Source organism: Callospermophilus lateralis, chromosome 7 (genome assembly GCF_048772815.1).
Source record: "Callospermophilus lateralis isolate mCalLat2 chromosome 7, mCalLat2.hap1, whole genome shotgun sequence".
Taxonomy (NCBI): domain Eukaryota; kingdom Metazoa; phylum Chordata; class Mammalia; order Rodentia; family Sciuridae; genus Callospermophilus; species Callospermophilus lateralis.
In genome coordinates, this window is record NC_135311.1 from 83,318,024 (window position 1) to 83,331,229 (window position 13,206).

The 13,206-nt window shown below is 33.4% G+C and overlaps 1 protein-coding gene across 1 annotated transcript in view; it reads left to right on the top strand.

The window, feature by feature from the left end:
- Slc44a5 (solute carrier family 44 member 5) overlaps positions 1 to 13,206 on the top strand; it is a 105,951-nt gene that overhangs the window by 82,076 nt on the left and 10,669 nt on the right. Inside the window, exons 9-14 of the mRNA XM_076862575.1 lie at positions 3,258 to 3,389; positions 6,779 to 6,878; positions 9,451 to 9,543; positions 9,974 to 10,061; positions 10,591 to 10,856; positions 11,362 to 11,456. Of these exons, the coding sequence (XP_076718690.1) occupies positions 3,258 to 3,389; positions 6,779 to 6,878; positions 9,451 to 9,543; positions 9,974 to 10,061; positions 10,591 to 10,856; positions 11,362 to 11,456 (774 nt within the window). The remainder of the gene's footprint in view (positions 1 to 3,257; positions 3,390 to 6,778; positions 6,879 to 9,450; positions 9,544 to 9,973; positions 10,062 to 10,590; positions 10,857 to 11,361; positions 11,457 to 13,206) is intronic.

Below are 13,206 nucleotides of genomic sequence, written 5' to 3' on the forward strand. Positions count from 1 at the left end.
TCTTGTTGTCACTGTTGTTATTGTAAGGCAGAAATGTTATTGAGGGAAGAGTACTTGAAGTCCAGAGATCCTAACTTTTTAAAAAATCTACTTTTGGGTTCAGTATAGACTACAGTGAGACAAAAGTAGATCAGTGAGACCAGTAAGGTAGCATTTGCAGCAATCCATGTACTATGTGGGAAGCTCAGACCAAGATGCTAGCAATGGAGGTAGTCTTAATGGTTAACCAAGCTTTTTCCTGATGGATTGAAATACAGTTTTGATTTTTAAAAAGTGAGTGGAAGAAGAAAAATGAATCCACAAAAAGATATGAGATACAAGAAAGGATAGTGAGCAAAGAAAATAAATTGATAAACATATAGGTAAAGCAGCAAAGACCTTGCCTATTTAAGATAATAGTAATGTCCAATTTAAAATGTACAGAACTAAAATATTGAGCAATAACCAGGAAGTGTTTATTGAGTAAAAACCCAAAAATAATTAAGATCAGAGCCAAAATCAGTGAAATTGAGAATAAGAAAACAATACACAGGATCAATGCAACAAAGATCTTTGTATTTGAAAAGGTAAATTAGATTGACAAATCTTTAGCCAAACTAACAAAGAGAAAAAGAAGACTCATATCAACAAGATGAAAAAGGAAATATCACACAGACCCTTCTGAAATCCAGAGGATTATCAGAATCTATTTTGAAAATTCATAGTCCAATAAACTAGAAAATCTGGAAGACGTTGACAAAATTCTAGAAACATATGACCTGCCCAAATTGAATTTAGAAGATATAGGAAACCTAAACAGCAATATCAAGTTACAAAATAGAAATATTGAAATTGAAAGTCTTTCAAAAAAAAAAAAAAAAAAAAGCCCAGGATCTATTGGATTCTCAGCTGAGTTCTACCAGACCTTTACAGAAGAACTAAAAGCACTAATACCAGTCTTTCTTAAATCATTCCATGAAATTGAAAAGGGGGGAAATATACCCAAATACATTTTATAAAACCAGTATAAACCTGATACCAAAACCAGACAAAGACACCTCAAGGAAAGAAAACTGTAGACCAATATCCCTAATGAACATGGATAAAAAAATTCTCAATAAGATGTTAATAAACTATTCAAAAACATCAAGAAGATAATACTGCATGATCAAATGGGTTTCATTCCAGGGATGCAAGTTTCATTCAATGTATCCAAATCAATAGATGTAATTCACTACTTAAATAAAATGAAGGACAAAAATTATATGATCATTTCAATAGATGTAGAAAAGACCTTTGATAAAATTCAACAGCCATTCATGTTACAAAAAAAATGGAGAAGCCAGGGATTGAAGAAACTTACCTAAATATAGTAAAGGCTATTCATGACAAACCCAAAGCCAAAATCATACTAAATAGAGAAAAACGAAAAGCATTTCCTTTAAAATCAGGAAAAAGACAAGACTGTGCACTCTCACCACTCCTATTCAACATAGTCCTTGAAACATTAATCAGAGTGATCAGGCAAGGAAAGGAAATCAAAGGGATATGACTAGGAAAAGGAAAAGTCAAATGAGAGGTCATTGCTTATGATATGATCCTATATTGAGTAAATCCAAACCTCCACCAGAGGGTGGACAACAAATAAATGAAAAAGTGTTCAACATCGTTAGCAATTAGAGAAATGCAAGTCAAAACTACACTGAGGGCTGGGGATGTAGCTCAAGCGGTAGCGCGCTCGCCTGGCATGCGTGCGGCCCGGGTTCGATCCTCAGCACCACATACAAAGATGTTGTGTCCACCGAAAACTAAAAAATAAATATTAAAAAAATTCTCTCTCTCTCTCTCTCTCTCTATCTATCTATCTATTTAAAAAAAAAAAAAAAACTACACTGAGATTTCATCTCACTCCAGTCAGAATGGCAGCCAACAAGAATACAAACAATAACAGATGCTGGAGAGGCTGGAGAGAAAAAGAAAAACTTTTATACTATTGGTAGGATTGTGAATTAGTACCACCACAGAAATCAGTATGGAGGTTCTTGAAAAGACTAGGAATGGAACCTCCATGTAACTTAACTCTATCTAAGGATAAGTACTCCTCAGTATTTACCCTAAAGAATTAAAGTTAGTATACTATAGCATGCATACCCATGTTTATAGCAGCACAGTTCACAGTAGCCAAATTATGGAACCAGGCTAGATGTCCATCAGCGGTTGATTAGATAAAGAAAATGTGGTATATAGCCACAATAGAGTTTCAGCCTTTGCAGGAAGATGGATAGAACTTGAGAACATTATGTTAAGCAAAATAAGCCAAGTTCAGAAAGACAAGGGTCATATATTTTCTCTTATGTGTGGAAGTAAGGGAAAAGGAAAAGAAAGGTAGGCAGGAGAATCTCATGAAAATTGAAAGGAAATCAGTAGAGGAAAGCAATCAGGCAATGGAAGGAAGAGAAAGAAAGTGGAAACACCTGGGAATCATATTGGCCAAATTGTTATACTGTGTGCATGTATGAATATGTAAAGATAAATGCCACCATTGTGTATAATTATAATGCACCAATAAAAATATGAGGAAAAGACAGATATACAAGATGGAACTCTATGTTATTTACAAAGTTACACAAAAGAAAGTACAATATTTGAAAGTGTAAAGATGGGTTAAAAAAATACTAGCAATCATTAAACAGAAGAAAGCTTTAGAAACTATAATGGTATCAGATGATACTTTTAAATAAAATACCTTATTAAGGAGAAAAAGAATTAAATTAATTAAAATCATATCAATTCTAAACTTTTATTCTTTTCTTAAGATAGCTTCAAGGCTGGGATATGACTCAGTGGTTAAGCACCCCTGGGTTCAATCTCCAGTATAAAAAAATTGAAATTCCTAATTTATAAGGATAAATAAGTTAATAAATAATAAATTGGTACTGAGTGTTGAATTGGGTTGAATCTCTCTCCCAGAGAGATTTCAGCACATTTCCTTACTGAACAAAAATGCCATAACCAGTTCCTATTGATAGATATTAAGGTTGTTAGTAACCAAAAATACATTTAAAGTCAGAGTTATCCACATAAATACTGAAAACCTGTGAAATACAGAAGCAATTTAGACTTTTAGATCCAAATAAAATATTTACCATGTAAATATGAATCTTACCTTTGTAGAAATGACCATACTGACTAGTTTCACGTAGTTATGTGTGATAAGCATACGGCTTCTAATTCAGAAAATAACATTTTACATTAATATGTTTTTCTTTCTTTTCAAGGAATATGGTACTGTTACCAGGAATACAACAATCTTCAGCACCATCCAAATTCTACACTGACTATATATGACATCGGGATTGAGACAAACATAAGCATGTACTTTAAATTGAAACAGACATGGTTCTCATTTTGTGAGTGGATTTTAAAAACTAATTTTGTTATCATAATAATGAAAAGATATCTCTTCATGTAAGGAAAGCGTGGGTTGGTGTAAACTGTTAAATACATTTCCCACTGATGGAATTACAGGTAAATGTCTGCAAGCTATAGCAAATGGAAAAGTCATTGAGGAGAATTTATTGTATGATCTAAGAAAATATTACTTTACAAGGATCTCAAGTCATTTGCCTTCAACTTAAAATGGCTGGGTTTTGGGTGTTTATGGACAGTAACCTGATATCTAAGAAAGATTTCATAAAGAAATAAAAGGTTGATCTTTCAAACTTGTTTAAGAAAAAAGAAAAAATAAGAAACTGTTTCTCATAACAAGACATTTGAACTATTGTAGGAATTTGAGCAATAAATAACTGAAAACAAATGTACATTTTAAAATGTTTGTTCAGATTATTGAATTAGTTAAGGGTAATATTAATTTTCAAAGCAAAATTTCCAAGATGACTTTAGTCTTATATTCATAGAATGGTTTTATTATAATATTCCTTGCACTTCAGAGATTCATGTTCTTTAATCAAGATTTTAATTATCTCTAATTAGATGTTGCTCCAAAAAAATTTCCTTTTTATATTGCTCATTTTGCTCTTTACCATGTTCAGGGAGGTCTGATAAGGAGTCCAGAAAGAACCTCAGAAGGGGAAACATACAGTGACACACCATGATTCCAGGCATAGGTCCCTTTCCCCCAAATTTGAAAGTTTGATTTTGTCTCTTTATTTAAGAATATTTAGCCTTTTTTATTTACATATGACAGCAGAATGCATTACAATTGTTATTACACATATAGAATACAATTTTTCATATCTCTGGTTGTATACACGGTATATTCACACAGGTTCAAATCACATCACCAAAATTTCATTTGTTTATACCATTAGGCTACTCTCCCTGCAACCAGAATACAGACACATCTCATCTAGAACTCCTGGTGTCAAAGCAAAGGGCAGCAAGATTATCAAAGAAAAGCTTTGGAAGCAAAGGGGTTCAGATGGGCTTGGGAGATGGTCTCTTCATGAGGATGCCAACCTTGATGACCTAGCTCTGTAGCACACCAGTCCCCACCAGGTTCTTTTTGTCTTCCAAATTCAATTTTTCTTAGACAGGATTTTATCAAAATGTCAAATTCTTACTTGTCGACTTCCCATTTCTAACTCTCATGAAGACTATTTCCCTTCACTTACATGTTTTTCAAATATGTTGCAGAAGAAGAGCTTCATTTACAGGTTTTATTTTTAACTACGAAAATCATGCAACTTATGAACTGCATCCTCATTCCTTATCTGGAATTTGAGTGATTCCATAGCTTCTCATTGATCCCCCCCTCCTTACTGTTATCTGTCCTTTCTAAAGGGAACATATTTTGCTCGTTATGTATTGAAACCTTTAGTTCTTCTCTTCGATGGGTCTCAGTCGCAAATTTGGAAAAATTAAGAGCGATATTTTTAGGAAAATACAGAGCTTTTCTTTTTCTTAAATTTGCAAGTCTAACAATATGAATCTCTTTTTAAATGAGCCTGTGGCTTCATAATTGATCAGATATTAATTGATTACTTTCTCTGTGTTTGGCAAAATTCTAAGTACCAGAGAAAAAAGCATACATGTGAAATTATCAAGAAAAACACTAAAAATAAGCATTTACAAATAAAAAATTATAATTTTATGAGTCCTTGATCATGTTGGAAGATAGTTCTATTCCTCTCTGCTATTAAGTTCATGACCCTGGGTAGCTTTCTTATGCCCCAGGTTCTAATCTTCTCCTCTGTTAAATTACAGAGTTATAATATCAGTTCTATAGCATATCAAATATGTTTATATTACTTACTCTTATTCAGATATAAGAGGGCAACATAGTACATAAATTCAAAAGACATTTAAATTTCTCTAAGGTAACCATTTTGATATTTCACTTTCTTATTATAAGTTTAATATACAATGCTCTTTAATGCAATTTCAATATGTCATTTCCTTAGGTTTATCAGAAGATAACAGTTTTAGCATAAAGTAGCTATATTCCACAATTTAAGAATGAAATTAGTGTTTTAAGAGAATAAAATGTGCATGAAAGTATAAATACATAGCTTCACTAAACGAAGATGTTGAAGCAAGATGATACTTACATAAGCTCCTCCTGCAGCTCCAAGTTAACTCATTTTTACTTACTTGGAGATCTTAACTGATGTGTGATATGATATCAGAATGTGTTATCATAATAGAAGGAATAATGAGCTGTCCATCACTGAATGTGCTCAAGCATGAATAACACCTAGCAAGGAGATTATAGTAGGGATTCCTTCCTGGGTGGGATTTTAAGTTTCTATAAAGTTTCTTTTATACTTTTTGGGTCTATTATTAGTAGTACTATATTTTCTTGATTTTATGATCCATACCTTTCTACTTTTAACATTTCTGAAATCAGAATGCATATTAAAATTATTACTTTCCCTAAAATTTTGTTGCTAAATATTCATCTCAGAATTGAGGACGTGATAATTGAGATTATGTAGAATTAAGTCTTAAAAAACCTAATTTAGCTAGCTAAAGAGAAAAAAACTGAAACAAGCTCTAGGGGTGGAGGAGGGGGCTATTTATTATAAAAATATAGAAGTAGCTCATCAAACTCAAAAAAGGAGCTGGATGTTCAAATTTAATCGCATCAAGAAAATAAAAAGTCCCAAAGAACTCAAATGTCCCTCTCTTTATTCTTTTTCTTTACACACATACGTGTTATTCTTTCTTTGATGATTCACTTTCTTCACATAAAGATAGATTTGACACAGTTCACTAAATTTGTATTACCCTCAGTTCAAGAGGTTTATAAACTTCGGGACTAAACTAAATTCCCTTAGTTTTGATTCTGAGATGTTTATTGGCCAAATTTGCTTGTATTTACACTCCAGTTCCATCAATAGTGGTGGCTCTGGTGGGTGGAGTCACAAAATAAAAATGTGGTAGCCAAGAGACTGCGCTGACAGCAAGGATAGTTGAGAGACATTGGAGCAAGGTGAACAGCCTAAAAAGTTCTTCTGTCATAGTTTCTTACCATGGAAGGAAACCCTTTTTCCTTAAGTGCCTATTTCTCAATTTCTACAAGAGGTGTGAAATGTTTTCATGGATAAAATGAAACCTTTTCAATTGATATGTTTAAACTCTAGCTAAAGGTGTTAGTCTGGATTTCTTAGTATATCATGCAGGTGTTAAAACTGACTCAGAAGGTTGGTATTTTGGAAAGGCAGCACTGTTTAAATCATAAAGTGTCAGAAATGACAGAAATAATCTTAAAGCACAGGTCTAACTTTTGTGGAGGAAGTTTGTTTTTGTATTGATTTTTTCTTTCCCCTGTTCTAAGTGATAATACTCATCATAGTTGAAGTGATTGTCATCATCATGCTGATCGCCTTCAGAAGACGAATCCGTGTTGCCATTGTTCTGCTGAAGGAAGGGAGCAAGTAAGGCTCTTACTATAGAAACTCAGTCAGCCAGTGAAGTCAGCCACTGCTAGTTGCACTCCCCACACAGTTTTCCCACTAAGAAGACTCCTTAAAGAAAACTATTTTCCATCCAGGAAGACTCATTTAAGTTCAGACTCTGCCACTTACTAGATAATTCACCACTAACAATCCCTTTTTGTTTTTTACTTTTTATTTTTTTTTTTTTTTTGTGGTACTGAAGATTGACTGGAGGGGCACTTACCACTGAGTCACACCCCTAGCTCATTGTTATTTTTTTTTTTAATTTTGAGTGAGGGTTTCTCTAAATTGCCAAGGCTGATCTCAAACTCAAGATCCTCCTGGTTCAGTTTTCCTAGTAGCTGGGATTATAGGTGTGCACCACCACACCCAGCTAAAAAATCCTCAGTTATTACAGGGTAAATATATACAATCTGTCTAGTCCATGTATCAATATTTTTTGAGCACCAAGTGTATATTAGAAGAATAAAAGGTTAAAGTGAGCAACAAAGTTCTATATAAGAGTTATATTACAGGTTATATTATATCCATACTGTGTCATATATTAATAGTTGAGATGTTTTATAGAACTTAAATCACCATCATTCTATAATTCAATTATATGCTATTATCATTTATATATGATTGACAACATTTTCTAATGGAACAATTCTAGCAGCACCAGACTACTCATTCTGTAAGGCTCATGATTCAAGAACACAGAGCCATTTTTATTTTGAAATATTATAAAATAAACACTAAGTCTTTCATAAAATTCATGCTGGGAGGCAATAACACCTATAGTTTATAAACTATTCCAAAAGGTCACTTGAGGATAATATTTACTCTAAACTTTTGAATAATGCATGGAAGAAACAAGGAGAACATTCCTATAAAGCCAATAGCACACTCTTTACTTAGGACGATGGAAACTAAGTTGTTAAGGACCAAGAACCAAAATTATTTTTAATCATCTTTAAGGACTATTGTAACCAAACTGCCACATTATTATAATAATAATAGTGCCACCTGAAACCAGTGGTTTAAATAGTCAACAAGCAGTTTGTTAAACTCTCTCTCTTTTTCCCACAATAACTGTTGCCCTACCATTATCCACTGAACACCACTGATTTGCTGGGTTTATTTCTTAAATAGTATGTTACTGTGCAGTTCACGGTAACATGCCCCACTTGTTATGACCCTAAGTGTGTGTGTGTGTGTGTGTGTGTGTGTGTGTGTATTGAAGGGCTAATACTACTGTAACAAGTTGATAGCTTGCTCAAGGGAAAATAAAGACTGGAATGAATGCATATGCAAATTCAAAGTAAAATTAAGGATACACAGTAATTCACTTGAAATCAGTGTATCAAGAAAAGAGAGAACAACATAGCTTAAATAGTGAAGGAGAGGTAACAAATGCCAAAGAACTGAGACAGGTCAAAGCATCTGCAGCAATAAGATTCCCATCGTATTTTTAAATAACACATCAAATTGTATTCTGTCATATACTAAAATGGTCATTTGTAAGTAGTAGATAGAAACATCACAACTAGAATGATGAACATTTTACAAACCATATAGGTGTGCACCTATATGGTTCTTTGATTTCCTATGAGGAAATCAAAGAAATGATTATCCAGGAGAAAAAAAATGGATATGGAGTTACTTGAAGGGTTGCTATGGCAAAAAATGGTGGTAATTGATCATGAACATTTCTTCCTGGAAATAAGTTGCAAATAGTTAGAAAATGCAGAATTTCCTAACACTTTGTCAGGAAAATGGAACACTCAATGTTTGCAAATAAATTTGTTTGAATATAACAGAAGGGGTTTTTTTGTTGTTATTATTACGGTTTTTGGTTTTTTGTTTTTTTTTTTTGGTTCCAGGAATTGAACCCAGGGGCACTTACCTACTGACCCACACCCCCAGCCTGTTTGGGTTTTTGTTGTTGTTATGCTTTTTTTTTTTTTTTTTTTTTTTTTTTGAGACAAGGTCTTGCTAAATTGATGAGGCTGGCTTTGAACCCACAGTCCTTCTGCCTCAGCCTCCTGAGCTGCTGGGATTACGGGTATTCATCTCTGCACCCAGCTAGGTATTTCTGAATTAGGGAAGAACTAAGAAGGAGATCTTCAAGGTTTAACAGAAAATCTTCAAGGTCTCCAACTTTAAAAGTGATCTGAACAAAGGAATAGGTCTCGTGATTATAATGTATCAGCACTTTATGGTCCAGACACAAATAACTACATAGAAGAAAGTTTGGGGGACTTTAGGCAGCAATCAAGCATGCTCATTATACGTCATTATTCAAATTCTTACAGGGTTTTTCCTAGCCATACATTATACACCAGATACAATAACAGTGTTCTTGGAAGAATATCCCAACTTACTTTAAAAAAAAAAAAAGGTAATAAATACAATAAAAACCAAATAAGAATCAAACAGAATGATCAGTAAAAAAGAATCAGGTTCTTAGAATTAATTCAGTATAAGGCTTATTTCTATTTATAACAGACAAAAATTTCACTGAGAAATTACAGTTCTGATTGAATTTCAAATATTCGTTTTATTTCAGAGCCATTGGATGCATTCCTAGTACATTACTATATCCAGTTTTAACTTTCTTTCTGCTCTTAATCTGCATTTCCTACTGGGTTGTGACTGCAGTGTATCCTTTGATGAGTGACCTCTTTAATCCAAAGGTCCATATTTACTGTTCAGGAAGAGGAATTTATTTTCAGTGTTTTCTTTCTCTGGGAAAACAAGGAACATCCTAAAGAAATACCTGGATATTTTTTCCAAGCTCTAAAATGTTTTGTCTATTGATTTAATTTCTCCTTAAAAAATCATGTGGTAGACTTGTTTTCTTTTGGCCTCATATAACCAAAGAGAGGTACTTTATATTTCACTGTTTTTAGGAGCCACTCAGGGCAGGAGGGCCTGGTTATATTAACTTAGGTATGATAAATAATGAATTATTAAAATATTAGAAGATATTGAAGTTCATCTCCCCATAAATTTTAGAGTTATCTGTGTTATTTTCTTGTCTATTTTCAATGTCCCAGCAAAAATTTTTTTCCTTAATAGAGTCCATTCAGTTTTTTGGCTACATCAGGAATACCTATGTACACAGTTACAGCCACAGATGAGCCATGTATCTATTCAAATAAAATCTGTGAACCAGAGGTAAGTAGAAGAAACTCTCTTCAGTACTTACTTCATTACAGAGTTCTACTGCATTTCATCTTGCAGTTGTATTCATCTTGAAATGGAGTTTTCAATGCACAAATGCAACAATAACTATTTACTTAGAATGGGAGGGTGGGTCAGCTTTAAGGGGGAGAGCATTGAAAACCATAGGCATACTGGAGAGAAAGCACTATCACTTTTTTTCCTGAGTTTTCTTGTTCTATCATATATTCAAGAGGCTGTTATGGCCAACAAAACACTAATAAATGTGAAATTATAGTAGCTGCAGAGTGATGAGCATATGATTGAAAATTAGTACTTTCCAGGGCTCATTAAAGAATTATATAAAGTGATCTAATAGAAAATGGTAATATAGAAAAAAATATAGCTAATAGAGCTAATATAGAAAAAAAAAACAAGACATGCTATTTGGGAACTACAAAAGACAAAAAGGCAGGGAGATGTTATTTTGAAGTGGAATTTATTCTTGTGCTTTGTTTTCTTTTGTTTTGTTTCCTGAGTACAGAGTTTTAATACAACTGAAATTCCCAGAGTTTGCCCGGGAGCTCATTGTAACTTTGCTTTCTATGGTGGTGGAAAGACTCTGTACCATCAGTACATCAATACCTTCCATATATACAATCTATTTGTCTTTATCTGGCTTGTAAACTTTGTCATTGCATTGGGTCAGTGTTCCCTTGCTGGTGCCTTTGCTGCTTATTACTGGGCCATGAAAAAACCCGATGATATTCCACCATTTCCACTTTTTACTGCATTTGGATACGCTTTACGGTAAGTTCCAATGTTAAGCTCCTTGACCCATATCCTCAGTTATATTTAGTATGCTCATATTTCAGTCTTGACTAGTTGCTTCAAGTGGCAAAGTAAAAATGAGGTTAAGAGTGGGGTTTAATATTTATGGACAGCCATTGGCTTGTCTGTTTTCATAGCCATGGTTTTACAATCTCTACCCAGGCCAATATTCTTCTAAATCCTATAAATTCCTAAAGATGGGAAGAGATAAAAGAGAACACAAAATGAAAGATTAAAGATTAACTTGGCTCTGTATCTTCACTGATCAGGTCAAACTGTGTATTTTTTTGAGAATAGACTGTTGATAGATGAAGGACAAGACAGATGTATATGGTTTAAAACCTTCTGTGGAGATGTCCCTCCATGTGAATAAAATCTCTTTCTTCTGCAGATCCCTTTTTCCTGTGAAAATTGTTTGAATAGTAACCGGATAGTTAAGAGTTTAAGCTTATTTTAAACTTTTATTCTTGTTTTATTTGTCTAGATATCACACAGGATCACTAGCATTTGGAGCTTTAATTCTTTCATTAATTCAAATATTTAAAATGGTCCTAGAATACATGGACAGCCAACTTAAAAGTAAGATTTCAGAATTTATTTCAGACTTCCTGACTGTTGTGAAAAGAATAGCTAGGGGGTAGGGAGAGGCTTGATGACTAACTTGGACTGGGGTAGTAAAGATGGAAATGGTCACGTTTGGAAAACATTTTGAAGAACAACCCAAAAGGACTTGCCACCGGAGGATCGAATGCCAGGAAAGGGAGGGGCACTGGTGAAGAAAAGAGGGGGGAAAGTGTGTGGTCCTATTTATAAAGACGTGAGAAGCAAATTAAAGAGTGCAAGATTAAGAAATCTATTTTAATCTTGTCACTGATGTGAAGCATAGTGATGTCAGGTACGCAGTTCCAAGCCTAGGGATCAGGTCAGGCTAGATTGAAAATATGAATGTGAATATCACTGACAGAGCCTTTAATATGATACACAGAGTTCAAACACAGGAACTGTGTTTAGAATCTGCCTTAAAAGATAGCTGAAACAACCTTGAAAAGGAACAACTATTCAAAATTAGTTCGAAACTTAATACAAAGCTCTAGTAATTCAAGCAGTGTAGAATTAGCATAAGGATAGATATGAAGGCCTGGGATAGACTAGAGATTTCAGAAATAAACCCTCACATATAAAACCATTTACTGTGAAAATTAGACTCTCAACTACTAGTGCTGGAAAACCTGGATATCCACATGTGAAAGTATGAAGTTGGACCCTCACCATACACCAAATATGAAAATTAATTCAAAATGGATCAAAGAGCTAAACATAACAGCTAATACTATAAAACTCTTGAAAGCAAACATAGGAAGAAATCTTCATGACATTGGATTTGGTGATGATTTCTTAGCTATCACACCAAAAGCATGGGCAAAGTAAATAAATAAATAAATACGACTTCAAAATTAAGGACAAGCAATAGTCGAGTACAAAGGGTGGGGGGCGGGGAGGCAGGAAGGACCTGAGAAAGTACCAAAATTTGGAAAAAAAAATTTTTTTGTTACAAAATCTAGCAAATTATGCTATGTTTATATATAAGTATACCATAATAAATAAATCCCACTTATATATCAATATATATAATTATAATGCTGTAAATAAAATAATAATAAAAACAATAGAAGGGAGATTAGTATAGAGTGTAGGTAGATCCAGGAGGGGAAGAAGGAGAGGGAAAAGGAAGGTGCCGGAGAATGATTGATCAAATCCTATGAATGTGGCATAATGAATCTCACTATTATGTATAATTACCATGAATCAATAAAAAGAATTTAAAATATTTGGGCATCAAAAAATACTATAGGAAAATGAAGCAACAACTCACCATGGAAGATATTTGCAAATAATATGCCAGATAAAGGATTAATCTCCAGAGTATATGAAGAGCAACTACAAATCAACAGCAAAAAAGAAAAAATAGTTCAAAATGGGCAAAGAGCTTAAAATGGACATTACTCCAAAAATGATACATACATAGCCAATAGGGTCATGAAAAGATGCTCAATATCACTATTTGTAAAATGCAAAGTTAAAACCACAATTAAATTATTTTCACACTCCTTAGAATGGCTATCAAAACAACAACAAAAACAGAAAATTAAAGTGTTGATGAGAATGTAGAGAAATTGAACCTTTGTATATCACTGGTGAGAATGGAACAACCACTGTTGGAAACAGTATGGCAGTTCCTTCAAAAGTTAAAAATGGAATTTACAATTCATCCAGAAGTTCCTCTTCTAGATATATTTCCCAAAAATTGAAAATGAGGACTTCAAAAGAT